Source organism: Numenius arquata, chromosome 23 (assembly GCF_964106895.1).
Source record: "Numenius arquata chromosome 23, bNumArq3.hap1.1, whole genome shotgun sequence".
NCBI classification, from domain to species: Eukaryota; Metazoa; Chordata; class Aves; order Charadriiformes; family Scolopacidae; genus Numenius; species Numenius arquata.
In genome coordinates this window covers 405,629-429,855 of record NC_133598.1, presented here as the reverse complement: position 1 = coordinate 429,855, position 24,227 = coordinate 405,629, and the positions used below count along the sequence as shown (strand labels likewise).

At 44.1% G+C, this 24,227-nt stretch overlaps 1 protein-coding gene across 1 annotated transcript in view; it reads left to right on the top strand.

The window, feature by feature from the left end:
• LOC141474795 (T cell receptor alpha chain MC.7.G5-like) overlaps nt 1–19,712 on the top strand; it is a 290,098-nt gene extending 270,386 nt beyond the window's left edge. Inside the window, exons 3-7 of the mRNA XM_074162876.1 lie at nt 231–280; nt 16,267–16,530; nt 16,969–17,016; nt 18,210–18,316; nt 18,768–19,712. Of these exons, the coding sequence (XP_074018977.1) occupies nt 231–280; nt 16,267–16,530; nt 16,969–17,016; nt 18,210–18,316; nt 18,768–18,773 (475 nt within the window). The 3' untranslated portion in view covers nt 18,774–19,712. The remainder of the gene's footprint in view (nt 1–230; nt 281–16,266; nt 16,531–16,968; nt 17,017–18,209; nt 18,317–18,767) is intronic.
• Nucleotides 19,713–24,227: the final 4,515 nt, after the last annotated feature.

Below are 24,227 nucleotides of genomic sequence, written 5' to 3'. Positions count from 1 at the left end.
ATGTTTTCTTCTCCTGCTTCTCCACTTTATGCTGTCTCCTCTTGCCGCTTTCCCAATTTTAGGCAGCTTAAGATCCTAAAAAAGTCAGAGGTGCAGAAGAAAGACACGGAGGATTTGTGTTTCCTTACCCTTGGTGTGGCTGGGCAAAGGCTTGGGGAGAGGTGCTGCTTCTCAAGTGCCTTCCTGGACTTTTTGTTATGGAAGGAAATGCTGTGTGATTATGGCTACAGTAACAACAAGCTGACCTTTGGCTCCGGGACCAGACTTTCTGTCCAGCCCAGTGAGTGTGCAGCTTTCCCGTGTGTCTTTGTCAAAACTTCTTGAGTGTCCACCAAAGCACTCTGTAGATATAACTTGTTCTGTCTGTGTCATCTTTCAGAGGGGAAGGAACAAGTAGGCAATGCTTCAAGGTGCTCTTGTGCTTAGATAAGTTTCCAGGTGGTGAACTTCTGCTATTTAGAGAAACGGTCTATGGACATCATGCACAGGATGCTGGTTATTCACCAGCAATGCTGTATGATTATGGCACTGGCTACAACAAGCTGACCTTTGGCTCAGGGACCAGTCTTTCTGTCCAGCCCAGCGAGCATGCATCTTTCCTGTGTCTCCGCTGTAAAAAGTCCTTGAGTGTCCACTGGATCAGCTTGTAGACATACTGGTTGTATCTGGGACACATATGAGAGGGAAGGAAAAACATAGGCACTATGTTCTAGAGTAACTGGCATGACAGCTGATGGTTTTTGCCTGGGTGTGACACACATTGTGAATGCAGGGAACTACAAACTGATGCTGGGGACAGGGACATGCCTTGTTGTGGAGCCCAGTAAGTACAAATGCTGCCCAGCTGGGAGTATTTCTTGTGCTTTGTTATCCCAATCCACCCTTTCCAACTGCCTGAGCACTTATCTTTATCTGATCTGAGCAGGCCCGTTCCTTGCTCTGACAGAACCCAGGATGCCCAGAGCCTTTCCTGAGGGAAAAGTGGCCTCCTTTGCCTTAGCAAGAGGATCAGGGCCCTTCTTTTACTTAAGAAGAAGATCAGGCCTAATCTGGCAGAAGTGTGCACCAGTGGATATTGGTTTACTGCAATATACAGTGTTTCTGGATGTCTGCTGAAAGTTTTCTCTTTATGGGGAACAAAGCCAGGGCCTCAGGCTCTTCAAGAGAAGGGATTGCCTTTCTCACTAAGGATGTGGATGAACTTGTGTTCTTGTTGAGGTGAAAACCTCTGTGTGAACTACAACAAGTTCACACTTGGCAAAGGGACACAACTTCAAGGCTAGAAAGTGCTACCACCTTCTTGTACTCTTCTTCTGTGTAGGGCAAAGCTACCCACTGCCCATTGAGCTTTCCAGCATCTCTCTTCCTGGGACTATGGCTCTTCAGCTGTGGGCTTACATGCCACCTGTTTTCCTCCAGGATAGTCTTGGGCTCAGGGAAGAAGGAACATTCCTCCCAAATGGCGTTGTATCCATAGGTTCAGTGGTGTTCTTGATCACATAGACAGATGGTGGGGCGTTCTTCACTTCAGGATGTACCTGACTCTCAGTGACAGACAGCACTGTCTAGTCAGGCTGCGGATGCCCAGCTTTGCCAAGAGGTGGGGAAGGTTTTTGTTGAGAGAGGAAATGCTGTGTGACCATTGGAGCTGGTGCATATAAGCCTGTCTTCGGTTCTGGAACGAGACTTGCTGTAAGGCCGTGTAAGTCCAACAGTGTTCCTGCACTTTCTGTTTTCTGTGAGGGCTTAAGCCTGAAGGCACTATGGGAAGGAGAAGGGGGGCCCACTTAGTTCTGGCCCAAGCCCTAGCCTCATCCCACACAGGCTCACTGCTAACCTCCGCTCTTGCCCTGTGATCCTCCTGCCTCATGTCATCCTTCTACTGCCCCTCCAAGTCTAGACATGGCTGGGAAAAGGCCTGGGGAGATGTGCTGCTTCTCAAGTGCCTCCCTGGGCTTTTTGTTATGGAAGGAAATGCTGTGTGACTATGGCACCGGCTACGACAAACTAACCTTTGGCTCCGGGACCAAACTTTCTGTCCAGCCCAGTGAGTGTACAGCTTTTCTGTGTGTCCTTTATCACAAGTCCTTGCTTGTCCACCAGAGCAGCCTGTAGATATAACCTGTTATATATGCATCACTTTTCAGAGGGGAAAGAGAAAATTGGCACTATTTCAAGGTGCTCTTGGTCTTAGAAATGTTTCCAGGTGGTGAACTTCTGCTATGGATATCGTGCACAGGATCCTGATGATAGTCTGGCAGCCAACAGGAACAGAAGTATGGTTTAGGACAGATGGACAGATTGACTGACTTGTGCCCAGTACCTGTGTATGGCTGTGGAAGGCCGTGGGGAGACGTAAAAGGGGGATCCGTTCTGTTCCTTCCCTTAGGACTTTCAGGTAACTTGGGCAAGGCTCAGATCGTGCTTGGTGCAAATGTTTCCTGAGAGTCCTGTGAAATAGCTCTAGGTAGGCAGACTGTCTTTCTGAGCATAACCAGAGAGAGGAAAGCTGCAGATCATTATGATAGTTGCTTTCAGCCTGGATCGGGTGTGGAGAGCAAAAGGAGGATTCTAACCTGGGTAAACTGGCAGCCAGAAGTGGAAGGACCCTCCAGAAAGCCAAGCAGGTGAAATTATTCTCCACTGATTTACTCTGCAGAAACGCAGCAGGTTTTCACTTCACAGTGAGCATCCCGCTCTCCCAGGGTGTATGTAACGAGGCTGCCAGTACAGCTGCACTGGCGGAGGTAATGCCAACTGAGAGCTAACCTTCTGGGCTTCTGTAAAGTGCTCTGCTGTTGTGACAGCGCCTTCAACTTCACCTTTGGCTCAGGGACTATAGTCACCATCTGGCCAAGTAAGCGGGTTAATGGCTATGTGTGACCATCTCACTCGACAATTACGTCCAAAGGCTGTGCTGTGACTTGGCAAGAAAAGGAATTGTCTCGTTGAAATGCATAGTACTGATTTAAATACCGTGATAGTTCTTTCATTGTGAAAAAACACCACCTGTAAATGGAAATCTGGATGGGAATGTAGACTTCATCAGTTCCTCTGACCCGAGACCGGATTCATCTTGTTATTCCTGTCCCTTTTCTGCCATTCCAGAACAAAAAGGCTTTGGGGTAGGGATCATCAAGTGTTCTCTGCTATCTAGGGAGTAGGTTCTCCCATCTCTGATACCTGAGGGGACTGCAATCAAATCTCGTTATTCCCATGCATTTGAACATGGAAGAAGGTCTTTGGCCAAGACAGGCTAGAGGTCATGGAAGTCTGTCTGGGTATTTATGGCTTCTCTCAGAGGCAGATCCATGACTGAGTGTATCCAAACGCTCTGGCACACACTGAGGTGGCTGAATGAAGAGGCCCATTTTGTATAGGCCTGTCACACTGTGCTGGTGCTGGAGGATGGGGAAAACTCACTTGGGGAAGCGGAACCAAACTTCTTGTTGCCCCAGGTGAGCTGTCTCTTCTCTGGGTCAAGGTGGACTCAACACAGACGACACTGTACTCTAGCTTCAAAACTAAGAGCGTAGTGGCTCTGCAAAGCAATTTGGGATGGTTTTACTATGCCCTGGAAAGAAGTGGCAGACTTCCTATTTGACCAACGTGCACCAGGAAAGCGTCCATCCTGGGGAAAGGGAGCGAGTGAAAAGGGAAAACAAGCAAGTGAAATAGAAGAGAGATGTGGAAAGTGCCTCACGGTCTTTAGTGAGTGGTGCCAGTTTGGATTTGTCATGGATGGAGGTGGAAAGGGAGGGAAGAGCCTTGTGGGTCTTCCTTGTGGTATTAATGAGACTGTAGCATGGGGAGGAAAAAGAACAAGCAACGGACATGGAGGTCAGATGTAAGGGATTGCAAGGGAGCGTGTGGGAAATTGAAGGATTTCCTTGAGGGTAGTTATTTGGTGAACTGGGGTGGATAGCAGTGTGCAAGGGTTTTTGCTATGGCAAGCAGCACAGTGTCTGTGAATACCTACCGACTTACGTTTGGACTTGGAACGAGGCTCGTGGTAAAAGCAAGTAAGATTTCTGAGATTTGGGACATTGAGGTGTTTGGTGGAAAAATGCAATCCACCCAAACCCAAGGTTAATGTTTGCTAAGAGAGGAGCGAAATGCAGCTCAGAATCGGGCAGTTGCCAAAGGTCACAAAGAGTGACCATAGTCACTACAGTCACTACAGTGACCGTAGTATGTGCTGGATATTGCAGAGCGAGAGAGATGGTCCTCAGAGCAATGAAGTAAATTGCAGGAGCTGTGGAGCTCTCCTGTGAGAGAAGACCTAAAAGCCTTTCTTTCCAGAAGTTTAATGAACTCAGGTTTGGAGTAGGAACTAAGCACCTTCTTTCTCCAGGTATGGGAACATTGCAAGTTTGGTAAATGCCTAACTGTAGGGAAGGTACGCTCAGGTTTGAAAAATATTCACAGAAAACTCTGTAGTTTATAGCTTCCCTTCATCTGGAATAAAATTATGAGTAAGAAAATTCATCCCTAACTATAAACAAGGGGCCACTTCCTGATAGCTGCTCAGATTTGGAGATATACAAGGCAACAACAGTGAAGGAAATAAAAAAACCTCATAAATTAGTTCTTTCCTCCTTTGAAAACTGTGAGTTTATACTCACACCCACGAAGCTTTCCCGAGCATTTGAATCAGAAACCTCAAGTAAAATTTTTTACTATTTCAGTAGTAAAATCTCAAGTAAATGTTCGGCCAGAATTGTAGATTCTTCCAGATATTTTTTTTATTTTCACAAAACCATAAATAGCCGAGAAAAGTAAAATGATCTCAGAAGAATGCCAGACCAATATTATTTCCCCATGGGAAGAGAGTGAAAGGAACTGTAAATACTTCACCTGTGGCTTAGGTGTTCTCTCGGCTTTCTCAGAAAATAAATCCCACTTTCTCTTTGGGACGGAGAGCAAACTGAACTGTGTTCTTGGTTTTGCAGGAAGAGTGGGAGAGAGGTGTCGCTTGTGCTTGGACGTTGTTTGCTCATTAAGTAATGAATTAGCCATGATCTCATACTCTGTTGAATTTCCAAGCTCTCCAGGGACAGGGGTCTTTTATGGGTTGACTTTAAGGAAGGACGTTGGCTTGACAGTAATGAGAGAGTGAGGTGTTGATGCATTGTGCCTCGATCTCGGGTTTTGTATGAATGCATTTTTCAAGTTTGGAACGACTTGGTTTACAAAGCTTACAGCATTGTTAAGGCAGCTTTTATCCTGCAAAACTAATAAGTTGTTCAAATTGAGATGATACATTTGTACATTCTTGTCTAAATTACCCCAGTTTGGCTCCGAGTGATTTCTCTTTTGCATTTGGTTGTTGGCGATTTTTTGATGTGTTTTTTGTTGTTGTTTTTCCATTTGCTAGCTCAGATGCAAATTTCTTTGAATCTGAACTTAGGTTCTGATATGTGATGTTTCTGCATTATTCTTTTCATCCCTTCTCAAAATAACCATCTATTCAGTTTCTTCTGCTATCTAGGACTGCTCAGGTTCTCTGTGGCCCTGGATAATGGAAAATTGGCCCTGTTGCGCTTATAGAGTGCTTGCTTGTGTTTGTAGCTGTATATACAGCTCTATATACATCACTGCTGAATCTAAACTGCTGTGGAAGACATAGTTCTGGAGGGGATGGAGGGGAGTTTTCTGTTGTGTGCTGAACTACTGTGCAGTCTTCAGGGCATGATATAAGCTCACGTTTGGTAGTGGAACCCCCTGCTGAGACTGGAACCCAGCGAGTATTAATTAATACAGTATAAAGTGCAGCCTGCAAAGGAGGTTGGGCGTTGCAAGAGAACATAGCAGAAAAGTAACACAGACTGTTGAGACTCAACAGCAGCAGTCAGAAAGCTTCTAAACACTGTCTGAAAAGCTGAACACACTGCACACACTGATTGACTGATGCTGCTATTGTGTGGAGTCAGAGGAAAGAATAAACAGGTGACTAACGAGGTGGTGAACAATAACTAGACTAGTGAGTGTCTGGAATGATTAAGCAGGCAGAGGAATATGGCTGAGGAAGTGTTTATTTCAATACACATGCTGAGGCCAGTAACTTTGGTTAGATTATTCCAATAAGAACCTTGCATTGCCATGTTCTCAAGTCTTTCTCCAGCATATATGCACAGCAGTGCACCATTTTGCAAAGCAGAGTGTCACAGTGTCACTGTGAGTTATGGCAAACTTACATTTGGAGCTGGAACGAAACTGACGGTTTCTCCAGGTATGTCTGATTTCTCACGTCGTTCATCTTGAAAGTATTTCTTTCACTTTGCAATTTATTTTGCCTATTTCATCATTCCACAATATATTAAGAATAGGACTATACATTTTCAGATGGCATAAGAGCAAGTGATTTCCATGACTGCATATATATTTTCCCCTTCCTATTCCTGATCATGAACTAGCAGAAGTTTTACATATGCAGGAGGATTTTTCTTGGAAGGTGAACAGGAAATGGGATCCTGAATCAAAAATTCTCATGAAGAGGAGAGGCAAAGGAAATGGTGAAAGCCAGCATGGGCCAGCAAAATGCAGAGTGGTGAGACTAGTCTCATAAAATTGTAGCAGGTAAAAAGGACTTTTCTAGCGTGTGGATAATCATACTTTAAGATAACAAAACTCCTAATCGTATACAGATGCAAAATAAAATATATTGGGTCTTCGCTTTGGAGATCCTCAATAAAGCTGCAATGACAGAGGATGGGTTTCTGTCATATTGTGAAGCATTATATAAATACTGGAAGCTCAGGAAGCAAGCTTAACCCTGAGAATGATACCAAGTTTGTATTCATAGCCAGCTAGTTGAGTACTGTGAAGTTACCTCTGCCTTCAGCATCCATGTGAAGCTTGGAGCACATTAGGAGTGAAGCTCTGAAACTGCTGAAGGACAGTGTGACAAGCCTTAAAAGCCAGGGGTGGAACAGATGGATATCCAGAGAGAGGGGAAAGAGGTCAAGAAGCAAAGTTCATTACTGAATGATAAAGTGGAAAGATGGAAGGGTGATCCTGACCACAAAATCTGAACAAAAAAAAACACACGAAAAAAAATGTGCTTTGTTGCTCCCACAAGTGAAATGAAAAAAATCCCCCCAGAAACCCCACACTTCTATTGTCTGAAACTCTTTTGCAAAGGGAAAGAAAGTAAGGCAGATCCTAAGACACCATTTTTTTTTTGTAAATGTATCAGTTTTTCCAAATTTCTTAAGAATACTTTTAGGAGCATTTAATATCTAAATGCCTTGGGTTTACTCTTGAAAAATAATGTTTCCATTTCTTAAAATTGTAGTGATTGTTAAGATACTTTCAATATAATTTTATTCTGAAAGTTAAAAAAAAAAAAAAAAAGCACAGCAATATAAAGAAACTGTTCATTCCGAAAACCTCTGGGGAAATTCCTCATATTTCATATGACCCTCCTGACCCTGTTCAAAAACATCTGAGAAAAATAAGCATCTCAAGTTTATAGGGAGCTATCAGCAAGCTAAATGAGCCATAAATGAAGGCTCTGCCTGAGTTCATTTATATGTGCCCATATTCACCATTATGGTCATATCTATATGCAATTGCTCCAAATCTCGCTCTGGTCACAGTGTAGAACCTAAGAGATTCTTGAATGCGTACTGAAACCTCAGTATTTAATTGCAGAATAAGCAATGATCTCCCTGCCACAAATAAATTCCCTATGAAAAAGTGTACTTTCTACTTAGAAGCTAAATGACAAATTTACTCTGGAATCACTCTTGACTAATTCAGGTGGCGAATCCGGAAGAATGGGATGATGGACTTTGTACTTTATTGTTGAACACAGATGAGCTGTGAAGTAACAGTAAATAAACTAAGTTTTGAGAGCGGAATCTGACTGGCAGACTAAATGAGGAATGAGATGAAGAATAGAACTTGTGATGCAGGCAGCTTTCTGGATGCAAAGGAATAAATATGATGGAGAGGAATATTAAGGAACAAGTGTTTGGGAGTTTGAAAGATGCAAAACAACACATGAAAAGAAAATCAGAAAAGAAGGACAGTCCTAGATAGATGAATCTGTCTAGTAACAGAGTAAATACAATTTCATTTGGTGGAGTGTTTCACTGGTGAAGATTCCTTTCAATACCACTCTGGATATTGTAGAGGCCTGTGCTATTGTGTGACTATGGAAGTAGTTACAAACTCACATTTGGATCTGGGACAAGACTTCTGGTTTTGCCAGGTACATTTATCCTGATTTTTTGGGCTGATTTACAAGATTGTTGTAGATAAACACCAAGATCTGGGCAGCTGTCAAAGACCTGGTGTCTCATTCCACAGCAGATGTCCAAGCAGTTTGCCTTGAGGCACCTGCAGGTGGGAATGTGCTTTCAGTGCTCTTCCATCAATTGCATTCCTGTGATAAGCTAAGACAAAGACTGGTTTTGCTCTTCTTTTAAGTCAGTCATGTGGATTTGTTTTCTCCTAAGGGTTAATTCATGCCACTTCCATTGGCCTCAAGCAAAGTCGTGGATGATATAAATCAGATGAAAGAGCATTGAAATACAAGAATTGTTATAATATTTATTTTGCTGGACATGAGCCAGAGATGTGCACTCACAGCCCAGAAAGCCAACTGTATTCTGGGCTGCATCAAAAGAAGAGTGGTCAGCAGCTCGAGGGAGGTGATTCTGTCCCTCTACTCCACTCTGGTGAGACCCCATCTCCTGTACTACATCCAGCTCATCCTCGGTACATGAAAGACATGGACCTGCTAGAGCAGGTCCAGAGGAGGGAATAAATAAATATATCAGAAGATAATAATCAGAAGGATAGAACACATCTCCTGTGAGGAAAGGCAGAGAGATTTGGCATTGTTCAGCCTGGAGAAGGCTCTGAGGACATGTTATTGCAGTCTTTTAATACTTAAAGGGGGCTTATATGAAAGATGGAGACAAACTTTTTAGTAGGGCCTGTAGCGATACGATATGGAGTAATGGTTTTAAACTAAAATAGGGATAATGTGGCCAGCAGGGCTAGGGAATTGATTGTCCCCCTGTACTCAGCACTGGTGAGGCCACACCTTGAATACTGTGTCCAGTTTTGCACCCCTCACAACAGGAGGGACATTGAGGTGCTGGAGCGTATCCAGAGACAAGCAACAAAGCTGGTGAAAGGTCTGGAGCACAAGTCCTATGAGGATCAGCTGAGAGAACTGGGGTGGTTCAGCCTGGAGAAAAGGGGGCTGAGGGGAGACCTTCTTGCTCTCTACAAGTTCCTGAAAGGAGGGTGTAGCAAGTGGGGGTCGGTCACTTCTCCCAAGTAACAGATGATGGGACAAGAGGGAATGGCCTCAAGTCGCACCAGGGGAGGTTTAGGATGGATATTAGGAAAAATTTCTTCACAAAAAGAGTTATGAAACATTGGAACGGGCTGCCCAGGGAAGTGGCTGAATAACCTTCCCTGGAGGCATTTAAAAGATGTGTAGACATGGTGCTGAGGGTCATGGTTCAGTGGTGTTTTTGTCAGTGTTAGGTTAATGGTTGGACTTGATCTTAAGGGTTCCTTGCAACCTAGATGATTCTATGATTCTAAAAGAGGGTAGATTCAGACTACAAATAATGAAAAAAAGTTTTTACTATGAGGGTGGTAAAAGGCTGGAACAGGTCTCTCAGTGAGGTGGTAGATGCCCTATCTCTGGAAACATTCAAGGTGAGGTTGGATGGGGCTCTAAGCAACCTGATCTAGTTGAAGACATCTCTGCTCTTTATAGAGGGGTTGAATGGCTTTTAAAGGTCTCTTTCAATCCAAACCGTTCTATGATTCTATGACTTAGAAAATATCTATTTATGGTGATTATCATCATTTTAGCTTGTCTTTGTAGCAGAATCCCACCAAGGAACCGTATACATATAACATTTTTAATATTAGTGTTGCAAAGGAATTGGACTGCCTTTTAGCTGGTTTGTCTGATGTACAGATACTGTATTTTCCACAAATATGGCAAATGGATTCTGTTCTCGACTGGGACTTGAATCCAGATTTGTCGAGCTGTCACAGCTACAAGGCTATGCTTAATGCTTCCTTCTGCTATCACATATCTAAGTAAGTGAGAGTGTACGAGTCCTGAAGTAATAGAGTTAGAAGGCTGAGATTGCCTTTGCAACTGCCTGCAAAGCTCTAAGATTTAGTCAGGGTCACGGCGTGCCACTGAAACCTGTAGTAACCAAGGTTAAAGGGGTTCTTGCAAAGGTTCCTGGGTTGTGTGAATTGTGGGGGTGGAGGATACAAGCTGACATTAGGAAAAGGAACCTTGCTGGTGATCAAGCCAGGTGGGTAGTAAACGCTGAAAAATTCAGGAGAAAACTTGGATTGAAAGGCAGTGGCCCTAACTACGTGGCACAGTGAACAGGAATTTCAGGTGATGTTACAGATGGAAAAACACAGATTGTTCCTAGTATTGCCCCGAAAGGTATAATACACAACTGTAACCAGTGAGTGAATGAAGATTTTTTTTAATTTGATCTCCCTGTTTCTGATCCTGATAATTTGCTAGTAGATTTCTTTGGTACTTTGATGGTGAGATATAAGCAATGTCTATCATCATTGATCCCTTAAGTTATTCCCTATTCTGTAATGTCTGTTGACCTGGTTCTCAGTATGCACTGGGAAAACCTGTCTACATTTTTGTAGAGGTTGACACAACTGTGCCAATCAGGGATATGTGAAACTCACATTTGGAACTGGGACCCAACTTCTTGTTACCTCAAGTAAGTTTGAGCTTTCTGTTCCATATTAATACCGGGATTGGCAAATTGTTTGTTTGTTGGGTAGGTGGACTAGGGACTTTCATGGAAGCACATTCCAATTGCTTTTCAGCTTCTCTTGACAAAAAACTGTTGGAATAGAGATGCTGTTTTGGAATTCAAGGAGTGCTTGGCTATGGTGTGGCGGTGACCCACTGCAGGAACAAACAGTAGAGAAGATGGTAATGTTCACACAGGTTTAATAGCCACAGTATGGTGCAGTCACACATAGAGCACTGTAAGCAGTTCACATATGGCTGAATGCTACATAAAAAGTTTAGCACTTTTATAAAGTTTCTGGCTACTTCAGTTTTCAGACTTGATTTAGCATCTTTAAAATAGTAGGTGGAGATGACTCTGACTAATGGCTTGGAGACTGGATTTTTAGCCTAAGAGGATGTGTCATGATTTTTTGGTTTTAAAATCCAAAAGTCCCCTTCTATATTTGTAAAAACTGATGTTACAGTGTGAGTGGTCAGGAACTACAAAAATCGTATTTGGAAGTGGAATCAAACTTGTTGTGATGCATGGTAACTCCTTTTCCTTTCCTTGGTTATATTTTAAAATGCTTTAGGAACCTGAAAAGATGGAATGAAAATTCAAATATCACTGTGTGTCATCCTCTGGTAGACAGCTTTCCCACATATTTTGGATAAGGAGCCCTTGGAATATGCAGCTGGTAGCCAGGAATTTATTGCAAAGGTTTCTTGTTGACTGGGAAACTGAAAGATACAGCAAATTTGTGTTTGGAAGAGTGATTAGATTTAAAGTCAACCCAGGTGAGTAAGATTTGGAGAAGGACAGGCTAAGAAGATATGAAGGTGGGAGCAGTGTCCACTGGTTAGTGTTTCTGAACAGATCCACCTTTATAAAAAATGAGCATAAACTCTAGATGAAGAGTGGACCAAGAAGCGAGGGTTGAAAGACAATGAATCCAGAATTATTTCCCAACAGGGTGCTTGTGAAGACGGAGCACTGGGAATAGTGGAAATGAGACAGCATTATCAGTGTCTTAGGTTAATGATGTTGGCATATCATTAAGATTAACTTCTGAGTCCTGTCAGACAATAATAGTGTTTTGGTTTAGATTGAGGGGGAAAAAAATCAGAGATACCTCCGGGTTCATGTTTAAGTCTTAGTTTCACATGGCATTGTGAAGAAATTTCCCAGGTGACTTAGACTACAGTATTTGCAATGATTCAAACTGGGCTGCGTGGGATACTGGAGCAAGGAGAGTAATTTTTGCAAATGGCACAAGGCTATGACCTAAAATAAATAATCTAATTAAATGTACCCATTAAATAGACTGATGAGGAAAGGATATAATTTTTGTGTGAAATAGACATCTACATCTGAGGCAATTACACAAGTGTACAATCAAAAGTTCTTCTGACTTTTTGCTATCAACAGAAAAATGATTTTTCTGTTTGTTTTTAGAAAGGGATTTTAAGTTGATTCTTTTTGCATAGTTCTTTTTCTTACTTATTAAACAAATGTGGTTTTTTTGGCTGGTTCTACATGAATAGTTAATCTCCAATTGAGAAAGCTGCTTTTTTTTTTGAGTTGAAAGTATTTGAATTGAAGGTTGGACTAGATGACTTTTAAAGGTCCCTTCCAACACAAACCATTCTATGAACTTTTTTCTAGAAACAAAATCTCTGGCATATAAAATTGAAAACTCGTTTTGGCAACTAAAATTCACTGTGATTTTAGAAAAAAAAAGCATGCAAATTATTTTGTGAAATGAACAGAGGTTCATGAGCAGCCACTTCAAGTCTTTTTGTTTCCAGACAATTGTTACACAGATGGATTAAGCCATCTCGTTCACCTGTGAGCTTTAAAGAATGGAAGGAACAGAATTGCCCAAAAAATCTTTCCTTAGCATTGTTGAAAGGAGCGGCAGAGGAGATCATAGTGAATCTCTCCCAGAGTTTAGGTGGTACATGAATAAATCTATACATGAACACAAATAGTGTGTTACTTCCCAATACGAAATTTAAGAAAATTTGATCTCAACTTTTCCCTAATGTGAACACATGGTATAAACCCAGGATTTATCCTGTTTCAGTACTAGAGTACTATTTTGTCCATTGAACACAATTTCTACTGACATATCTTCCTCTTAATTAATTTTTAGTTTTCGTTCAGCTAGAAGTCTTCCCTTTTAAAGGTTTGTGAGAAAGATCTTGGATGGTTTTGGTAATTTGACTTCCCCAAGTGTAATTACAGAGGCAATGACAAACACTTTTTTGGGATGGAGACCAGAATTATGCCTGAACCCTGTAAGTGAAGCAGCGTATTCACATTGATAAATATTGACTCTCTGCGCAGTCTTTGTACTTTGGATGACTTGGCTTATGCAGGACTGGGTACTGAATACTTCTATATGAGGGCCCCCAGACATGAGCACTGAAAGTCTAGAGAAGGGTTAAGGTACTAAATGTGGACATCTAGTCTTGTTGTAGACATCCTAGCATCCATGCAGGGCTGGCAGATTTCACAAAGGATCTCTGGTAGACCTTTTGGAACCTCCATTGGATGACAGACAGCAAACATTGCTAAAGTGCTTATTAAGTAACTGGAGTTGCTTTGGGGTCAAGATTACCCTATACGAGTGTGTGAGGGAGGTATATATATCATCTGAGTTGGGTGATAGCTCCAGGCTGACTCTAGCTATGGAATACCATGTCTCAGGCTGAGGAATAATAAAAGGATCAAAGAGCTCTATTATACCAATTCCAGTCTGACCAGAGATTCAGAGAATTTGCTTTGGAGGGAATGGAGAATGAGATAAATCTCTGTGTAATATATACCTGTTTGAGGGTAGAAAGGCATTGCAGAGGGATCTGGACAGGCTGGATGGATGGGCCAAGGCCAATGGGATGAGGTTCAATAAAGCCAAGTGCCGGGTTCTGCACTTGAGGCACAACAACCCATGCAGCGCTACAGGCTTGGGGAAGAGTGGCTGGAGAGCTGCCCAGCAGAAAAGGACCTGGGGTTGCTGGTCGACAGCCATATGAAACATATGAGCAAGTAGTCTGCCCAGGTGCCCAAGAAGGCCAACAGCATCCTGGCCTGTATCAGGAACAGTGTGGCCAGCAGGACTGGGGCAGTGATCGTCCCTCTGTACTCGGCACTGATGAGGCCCCACCTCAAGTGCTGTGTCCAGTTTTGGACCCCTCACTACAGAAAAGTCACTGAGGTGCTGGAGCATGTCCAGAGAAGGGCAACAGAGCTAGTGAGAGGTCTGGAGCACAAGTCTTGTGAGAAGCGGCTGAGAGAGCTGGGACTGTTCAGCTTAGAGGAAAGGAGGCTGAGGGGAGACCTTCTTGCTCTCTACAACTCCCTGAAAGGAGGGTGTAGAGAGGTGGGGGTTGGTCTTTTCTCCCAAGGAAAAGGCAACAGGGCAAGAAGAAATGTCCTTGAGTTGTGCCAGGGGAGATTTAGGATGGATAATAGAAAAAAATTTTACACTGAAAGGGTTATTTTGCGATTGAGGTTATCTCAATCTTTCCTGCAAATACATGTCATAAATATCAAAACAGCATCTCCAACATATCCACCAACTCATTAGGACAGAAAAACAGGAAACACAGGTCACAGTGCTGTGGTTATAATAGCTGATATTTACCCAGACTGTTATCTGCAAACTTTCATAACAGTTTGCAAACATGCAAAGGAACTTACCGGAAAAAGACTTGAGTATCAGAACAAAGCCAGCAGCCCTCTGAGCAAGAATGAGAAATGAGTGTTTTGCAAAACAAGTGCTGCTGAAGCTGCCTGCAAAAGACAGACTATTTTTCTATCTGCTCATGATAAAAGCATTGCACAGATTGAAAGGGAGAAAACCACCCTAATTTGCAGAGAGGTGGTTATGTAGTTCTTTAGAAAGCATAGTACTCTCTGAGAGAGAAGCAGAACAGCCCAATCAATTCCTCCTTTTCTTGTTCATGTCCATGCACTCCATGACAATGATGGGCCCTGGTTTCATCTGTATTTTATACAGGGATCTACCATCAAGCTTTTTATCTGCTCCTGTCTCCCTAACAAACAATCACTGAAAACTATTTTCAAAACTGGGAGTTTGGGAGGTGGGGGGTGGGGTTGGGAGAGGCAGAACATACATTAGACCATATTCTGCATAGCTGGGAAAGAGACAGTCTCATCAGGTTTTTCAAAGCCTGAGAATGAGTCATTAGACTTTGTGGATTAGTTTTTTTCTGAGATCATCCTAATAAAGAAGTATGGCTATTTCCCTAAGGTGTTGACATCTGGTAATTGAACAGATGAAAAGCATCTATCTCAGTGACAGAACTAGGGTCTGCACTTCTAAAAGCCAAGATTTAGTCCAAACTTCTCCCATGAAAAGAAATTAAAACTTCTTCACCGGGGAGCTTAGCTGTCTTTAATATTTCTACAGTATTTATCAGTGTGGTGTGCGAGCAGGGACGAAGCAAATATTAATCTAAACTCTCAGCCCTACACGATAACATTTTGTCAGTTTGGAAATGTGAACTGAAGCTCCAGTTCAACCCCGTGACTGAGAAGTCTAATGGAAAATGCAGCCAGAGGGTTGCTGAGAGCCCCAAATCTGCAGCTTGGCTAAAGAATGTCTTTAATGGTATTTCATCTGCTCATCATTAGAGTACTGCAATGCCTATAGCATTACTATTGTGCATGAACAAAGATTTAGGAAAGCACCTTCTCAAAGAATCAGACTTCAAGAGCTGGACAAGATGACGTGTATATTGGGAGTACAAGTTTTCAAAGCTAAATGTGCAAAAAAAGAGTTTAACCACAGGTAGTGTTTTGACGTGTGGAAAATCCTAGTCTAACTGACTTGCTAGCAGAATTTGAAGTAAGAAACAGAAATAAACCCCAGGTGTCTTATATCTGCCGCTTTTAGTACCCCAAACTCCTCTTCTTCAGGGTAAAATTAAGTAAAAAAAAAACTTGCACCACACTGTCAGGTGGTGGAACATAATGATACAGTGGTGGATTTGAGTACACATTTGCAGGAAAGGCAGAATTCTCTTCAGACACACGTCATAGCAGTGAAGCAAGATGAGAGAGCTCTCTGCCTGTCATATACATTCCTGAGTGCATCCAGGCTGAGATCCAAAAGGAAGCCCAGGCTGCAGAATAGAGTTAGATGAGTTGTTACAGAGAGGAATGATGAGGTTAGATATGGACATCTAGGCTGTGGCTGCCCATAAGAATATCAGCTGAGATGCTCTAGGGATCCTGCCTGGCCACTCTCTGTCTCCCACACAACATAAGTCAATGCAAGTCTTATGTAACTCCTGCATCATCTGCTCTGGATGCCTTGGTTCTCTAAAGGTGTCCTAGCACAAGATCCCTATGATCAGGGAACTTCCCACTGGAATAATGGAAAAACCTCCATACCTAAGTGTCTGTATGTTAAGATTGAAGGCACTATGACTGTGTACTCTCAGCTAATGTCTCTTCTCTTCTCCATTTTCAGATATTACTCCATCTCCTTCAGTCTACAGGCTGACCTCTAAAGATGATGAGGATTTGGAAATGTGCCTTATCACCGATTACTCCCCGGAAAAGCTTACTCCTAACTCAGCTGATAAGGAGACAAATGCTATTGTGGAGGTGGCAACATCTGAGAACAAACAGGAAGCAAGCTACCTGTCAACCTACTGGGCCAAGAAAGATGAAATGCAGTGTGGTGCAAGTGATCAGGACTTTGGAGAACTGGAGGGCGAGGATCCTGAAAGTGGTAATGTCATTGTTAGATGCATATACAGGGCTAGAGCTACTCTGGTCTCTGTTCTATTAGTATGAGCAGGACTTCTTCACATCTCCCAACCCTGCAAGCAGTGCTGAATTATGCTCCCACACTCCAGAGGAATATTGCCTTGTTTCCTCTGTTTTGTTTTGCCTTTCTCCTCGGTGGAACGGTCAGTTGGCTTGTACAGTCACAGCAGAGAGATCTTAAAGTCACACTGGGGGGTGGGTATAAAGCTTGAAATTCCTTTGTCCGATGGGACACTAATTAGGTCACGTTTTATGCTTGCCCTGAAAACAGCAGAAATGAATGTTTATGGGAGGGTTTAGTGGCCAGAACCTCTAATCCAGCCCTTCTAAGTAGGGATATCTTTATGAACTTCTGAAAAAGTACATTTGTTTTAATAAAATCTATTTTTATTATCTGCAGGTGCCAGTGCTGTCTGTGTTACAGGGGTGTCTCTACACTTCAGGACAGGTATGTACACAGGATTTTAGGAGTAAAGCTTGGCCTGATGAACGGAAATGTCTTCCCAAGTTTCTGCTAATGTTCCCTGTTTGTGGAACTCCTGTTTGCTCCTGTTGGAGCAAAAAGCTCAGACTGGAAACCTCCAAAAGGGCCCCACAGGCTTTAAACATCAAGGCTGGAAGTCATTGGGTTAATGTAGTCTTCCAGATCTGAGTTGGTAAGTTAATGTGACTCATGTAGCCAGTGCCTACACGCTCTTACTAGGACTAGCGCCAAACAACTGCTCCCCAGCACATAATGATTTAAGGTACTGATATTAGTCAGTCTTACTGGATGTCTGTCTGCATTTCACACTTCAAAAGACTTGTTTTTAATTTTGGGTGCACAAACAGCTAATGAACCAGAAGATAAGCTGGTGGTTTCTGCAGGGAGCGCCCAGAAGCAGGGCTGTGCTGAAGATTGGTGCATCAGAGCAAGCTTTGCTTCAGCTGGTGGCTGTGGGAGTACATTGGCCACTGCTGGAGCCCAAGCAATTGCTGCTCCTGCTGGTTCAGAGGAGCTGAGCCTGCCCCCGCGCTTACCCTGTGTGCAGAATAGCTGTACTTTCATAAACATGCAGCCTTGCAGAAAAGAAACCAGTTAGCCAAATGTTTCCAAAACACCACTTCAGCAAAATACTCATCAGTAAACTTGGCTGATATGATCAGTCATTTCACAGAGAGGTTTCCAAAGAAAAAATGCCTTTTTGATGACAGTTTTCTGCTTCCCCAATATAGATCAATGTCTTTTCAAATGAAAATGGCTTTTAACTTAAGATTGAAAATCCAAATAGACTTTGTGTTCTTTGACTAAAATTTGACCTGTTTTCCCCCTGCCCACCTTAAAAAAAATTTAGGAAGAGGAAGAAGGGGTGCCTCCAGCCTCCTGGGTTCATAATACAGTGTATTTAAAAACCAGCCAGGTAGTTGGCAGATTCGCGTGTTGCATAATTGATTATTGAATGAAAACCCAGCCCTTGAAACCACAACTGGAAGAAATGAAAGTCTCAGTGAGAGAGTCTTGCTCGCTGTCTCGTTAGCTGTCCTGATGGCTGACTCAGTCACACAAAGTGGAACAGCTTCATTAAAAAGTACTTTTAAGTCTGTCTGGAAGCAAGATTGTCTCAGTGCTCTTGTGACTTTCATTCTCTGTTACTTTTACAGATGAAAACCTGAACATGCTGTCTTTGTCACACCTGGGCCTGAAAATTATTTTAATGAAAGGAATAATTTTTAATGTGCTGATGACGATGCTTATGTGGAAAAAAAAGGTGAGTATGTGTAGAGGTGGTAAGGCCTCTGACAGAAAACATTGGGATAAGTTCATTAGCTATGAATACTCCTTCCGTCTGTAATAACTGTTTATGCAATCTCCATACACCTTTTGTCTACCAACAATAAAATCCCTTCACTCCTTTGCCCATACCTCAAGTCTACTTACTTTTCTTTATCCACATACAAATTTAACTTTTTTCTTCTTTCTAGACATCTCTCCCTTCTATTTCTCCGTGCATCCCTCCCCTTACCTGTATTCATCCATCAGACTCATCCCCTGACTAGTCTCCAGCTGGGAAAGTTTGATGCTTTAAAACCTCAGACCTAATATATTAGTTTTGGCCCAGTGTCTCTTTCTCCTCTTTCTAGGAGATTCTTGACATCTAGAATTGTGTAGCTGTGGCTGTATCACAAACAATGATTTTATATACCTTTATTTTGTTACAGGAATGAAAGTAGCCAGATGGCGCAGTCCTGAAGTACCAGAAATGTCTGCTGAGGAATCTTTACCAGCATCGTGTGCAAGAGGGAGCACAGGCATTCCTGTTGCAAGGGATATCACTTGCTGTTTCTGTACATCACACCAGCCATTATAGTCTAAATGCTTTATTTGCATTGTTGTAAAGCTACTCAAAAATAAGCTTAACATTTTCAGCATTCTCCTCCCTTGGATGCCTGATTCATTTAGTATGACAACGCCTCTTTTTGCATGAAGCATAGTTTGCTATAGCTATAAATTGCCAAACATCACTATTACTTGCATTAAAACGACATACAATTTCTGCTTGGGGCAGTGACGTTTGTCAAAAACTGCAAACTAAATAGCACTTGAATGTGTGAATTTTTCATAGTTTGGTAGCTTTCAGGTATGCACATCTTAGAGCGCTCCCCCACGGATACCATCTCAGCTGCAAACGAAACACTCCTAATAGCAAAGGGAGACTTTTTCAGGGTGTCCTGCTGTCTTTTGCTAGATGAGGGCAAGGTATCTTTTTTTTTTTTCTCCTAAAGATATGCTGCTAGGTCTCCCAGAAGTCCTGAATTCAGTGAAATTCTCACTTCATTATCACAGAACAAAAGGATGGGTTTTAGTATTTTTTAAAGTCTATCTGGCCTTAACATTTTCTGAATTAAGATTTGGCTTTGTATTTAGTAAAAATACAATCTACTCTTGTTCTTTTTCTTTAGTTCTAGCAACCTTAGATTTCCCAATTTCTTTTTATTATCATTGCTTAAAACAATACTGGAATATTTACCTGTCCATGTCTGCACTCCTTGGAAACAGTGCATACATGTGAAAATTGCCCACGCTAATTCTTGAATTGTGCTGGCAAGCACACTGATGGCTTGGCATTTCTTTAGGCCTTTGGCTGCTATTAAACAATTCTTACCAAAAATAAGAAACTTGTTTGTCTTTTGTATCTATACTCTGTGGAACTTGTTTTACCCTTCAGATGACCTTTAGGAATGAGTCTGGCCTTTGGGATGACGGAGAAAAGGGGCGTCCAGACTCTCCTCAGCCTGACCTGGCCACCAGGCAATAACTGGCTGGATCCACCGCAGGGGGTGGGGAAGAGCCACCAAGTCCCTTTCCAGGATCTCCTTGCTGTGTTGGGGTAAGAGCAGCGTGGCTGGCTCAGAGGGAGGGGAATCGGGGAGAGCACCCCTCCTCCAAGAGTAGCCTCTGGGCTACATGAAGATGATGGTAAAATATGGCTTGCCGACAGTGAGAGGACTAGTAAGCAGTCCAGGCTCTTGAAGGGCCATGTCTACTGCTATGAGGAACACAGGAGCCTGAAGTGTCCTGCCTCTAAATGTCCCCCCAAGCATCACTGGAGAACAAGGTGCCTGCTTTGTGTTAATGACACCAACCAACCAGCCTGTGTCTCCAGGTTCAGTCTGTCATTGGCAAGACTGGAAAGGAAATTTCCTCCTTTTGTAACTCCAGTTTCTCCATCTTCTTCTGAAGCATTAGATTCCTCTGAAGGGAGAAATGAGAAGGGTGCAGTAGAAGAAGCACACCCCTGCGAAGCTTGAACCTTGCTTGTACCTCACACCGGTGCCCAAACAGAGTGGCAGGGAAAGCCTGGCCGTACCGGTGGGGTCGATTCCCTGCCATGGGGTATTTCTCACCCTGCTGGATTCACAGCCACCGCAAGGAACTCCATTTTTGGAAAGACTCATGTGAAGCATGAGAATGCTTTTAGCCAAAAGCCCTGATGCTTCATGTGGGAGAAGGTCGCTGTGTGAAGACCATCACTGCCACAGGATCTGACTCCACAGTGCTGAGCAGCAACACAAAAAAGTCTCCCTGGTCTCCTGCCATGCTGCTGCCATTTAGCAGGTGGCCTGTCACAGGGTGACAGAGAGTTACTGACACCTCCTGTCAAGGAACAACTTCAAACTTTCTGGATCTACTGCCCTGATTATTTTGTAGTACTGACGTTCAGGGACTCATTTGCTTGTCTCTCCCTTGACACAACAGTCACTCTCATTTCTCTCCAGCTGTAGCAAGATGACGGCTCTTCAAATGCCAGATTCCAGGCAGCTCTTGAGGTGCACATTTCGCTCATGATGAGGTTTGCTGCCTCACAGGGAAACAGTTTGATGAAGCTCTCTAAACCGTATTTGAACTAGAATGCAAGTCATTGCATTTCACAGATTTCCTACTGATTAACCTCATCCCAGAAATCTTCGGGGACTTGGAAGAAAAGTTTCCATGCCCATTTACCTTTAGCATCAGTTTTTAAAATTAATATCTACCTTAATTTTTTTTTTGTCTTGCACATCAAACCCACTCCTGGCTGTATGGCCAAGGAGAAAGGACAGTGTGCTGCCTCTGTTTCCACATCCCAGTCTTTTCTCTTCCAGGTTAAATGACCCCAGTGATATGACTTGCCGAGTGAGGGGATGAGTGTACAAATAAAGTTAAATATTTTGACTAAAGTGACTCTCAGCATGTGATCTGCAAAACACTGAATTTGTAGGTCTGGTTCAAAGATACTTTCGGATGTTAGGCTTTCAATCTCCCACCACCACAATGTGCCCCCCTCATCACCACTTTGCACTTTCTTGTTTATTTCGAGAAAGAAAAACCACAGTGCAAAGCAAAGGCAGGAAATAACACAGTAGGACAGGATGTAGAAGGGGTTCTCGTGGCCCAGGTGGGGCAGGAAGAATATGCACCACCAGTTCCATGACGCCACAATCGAGATCTGGGTCACCTTTTGCTGCTCCTCTACAGCCTACCGCAGAAACCGCTTCCGCTGGAAAGTGGAGCACAAAGCAGGGGTTGGGGGGAGAAGGGCTGGTGTGGCACGGGGCTGGGGGGAGAAGCGTGTGGAAAACAACAGCCAAACGTTAGACCACAAGCCAAAGCTGAATCAGAGCAAGGCACCCTCCCTTCCTGCCCCCTCACCACTGCCTGCTCTTGGGTCTGGGGGGAGTTGTTTTGGGTACAGCAGGAAGGACTGAGCTAAGTATAGCATAGGCAGGGGAAAGGGGGAGAAAATACACGACAAAGTGTGGTGGGTGGCAGGGAGAGAGCTTAGAAGTGTGTAAGATTTCTGAATCTGCTGTTAGGCCTCTGCAGCGTTATACAGGCAGTGAATCCATGCAGAAAAATCCTTTGACTTCTCCTGACCAAAAGAGAAGGGAGGAAGGATGGGACGGGCCAGAGAGGCCTTGCATGGGCAGGGAAGGAGATGCCACGGTCCATCTCTAGCACCCTCTCCCCTGTGCCAGCTCCTGTCCCCAAATACCCCCCTTTTTTCTAGGGGTTTTGTTAGAGAAAACACCTGCCCAACATTTGATATCTCTCATTAAACATGGCCCTGCACACGAAACAGCCTCTCTTCTTGCCCTCTTCCACAGTGTGGACATGGACCAAGCATAGTCTTTGTAAGGAGCAAAGCTTGGAGATACCTACAGACTTGTTGAAGATTATTCAGATGTGGGAGTAGAGGCATTGCAAGATGGTAAAAATAAAGAAAGAAAATTTAAAAAAATCTAAACAACAAAAAACCAAAACCAAAACGCAGAAACGCCAGGGTTTTTCTGTTCCCACAGGCTCCCCTGCAGTTCTTAGAAGTGGCCACAGGAGGGTCCCAGCCCGGAGCGCGCTCGAAAGCCAAACCGGGGGGAGCTCGGGTCACACAGACCACGGGGGGGCACTCACAGCTCGCAAAGAGCAGCAGCAGCGACGAAAGGGGGGGCTCCCATCTGTCCCTCTGGCCGCGGACACGGTGGCCTGTCCGCCGCGGGCCCGGCTCCGAGAGGGCAGAAGAGCCGGTGCCTCGTTCACGGTCCCCTCCTGCCCCTCGGCTCTACAGAGCTGGTGCCGCCGTGAACAAACCCAGTTTAATGGCTGGGGCTGGAGGGGGGGTGGTGTCAGGGCTGGCATGTACTCTATTCCAGACAGCATCCTCTGAGACAGTGAAGACCCCAGAATCACAGAATTGTCATGGTTGGAAAGGACCTCTGAGATCACCGAGTCCAACCATACAGACACACAAAAAACCCCTACAATCTCGGGCACTAGAGCATGCCCTGAAGTGCTAAGTCAACAAGTTTCTTAAATCCCTCCAGGGATGGTGACTCCACCACCTCCCTGGGCAGGCTGTTCCAGTGCCTGACCACCCTCTCAGTAAAGTAATTCTTCCTAATATCTAATCTAAACCTCCCCTGCCACAACTTCAGACCATTTCCTCTGGTCCTGTCTTTATTCCCTTGGGAGAAGAGGCCAACACCCACCTCTCTACACCCTCCTTTCAGGGAGTTGTAGAGGGCAATGAGGTCTCCCCTCAGCCTCCTCTTCTCCAAACTAAACACGCCCAGTTCCCTCAGCCTCTCCTCATAGGACTTGTTCTCTAGACCCCTCACCAGCTTGGTGGCTCTCCTCTGGACACGCTCCAGCAGCTCAATGTCCTTCCTGTAGTGAGGAGCCCAGAACTGAACACAGCACTCGAGGTGAGACCTCACCAGTGCCCAGTGCAGAGGCACCATCACTGCCCTACTCCTGCTGGCCCAGCTATTCCTAATACAAGCCAGGATGCTGTTGGCCTTCTTGGCCACCTGGGCACACTGCTGGCTCATGTTAGGGCGGCTGTCCACCAACACCCCCAAGTGCTTTTCTGCTGGGCAGCTCCAGCCACTCATCCCCGAGCCTGTAGTGCTGCCTGGGGTTGTTGTGATCCCGCTCCCTCATACCTCACTCTTCAGTGGGGCAAGAGGCTTAGGAGCCCCTGGTTTCACACTTTCATGTGTTCAGTGGCTGCAGCACAGCTGGAAATGCTAAAAGGAGAAAGGTGGTAAACAGGAGCCATAACCCAATGCGAAGAGGTTGAAGCCACTATGCCCTGTGTTTCACCTCCTTAGTGCCAGCAGACAAGTGTTCCTGTCACATTGCCTCAAGGCACATTTTATCTGCCCAGCGTTTCAGCGCAGAGCAAACCAGACAATTGTGAAGCAGAATCAGAACATGGACAGAGCCTCATGCAGAAGGTGATGCAGGTAAATTCTGCAGCCAAGGGTGTGGAGGGGCTACCTGGGGCTAAAATCTTGTCCTGTGCCCATAATCTGATCACCACAGGGCTCTAATCTTCCATCAGGACAAAGAAGCATTTGAGCCCAATGCAGGAGCCAGCCTGGGCTGGAGAAGACAATGGCCAAAGCCCTTGAGTTTAAGCATTTAAAGCGCTTTAGAGCAGGAGGGATTTTCAATGAGGTCAAGTCTGAGTGGTGACCTTCTCCATGGACTCAGAACAGCTCAAGTGCAGTTCTGTCCGAGTTCTGACACCCTTGGGTTTATCCGCACATCAGGCTGAAGAAAAGCCAACACTGTGGTAGGGTGGCTGTGTCACTGACAGGCCTTAGTGGGCCTGGAAGTCCAGCTGGGCCATCCAGCTC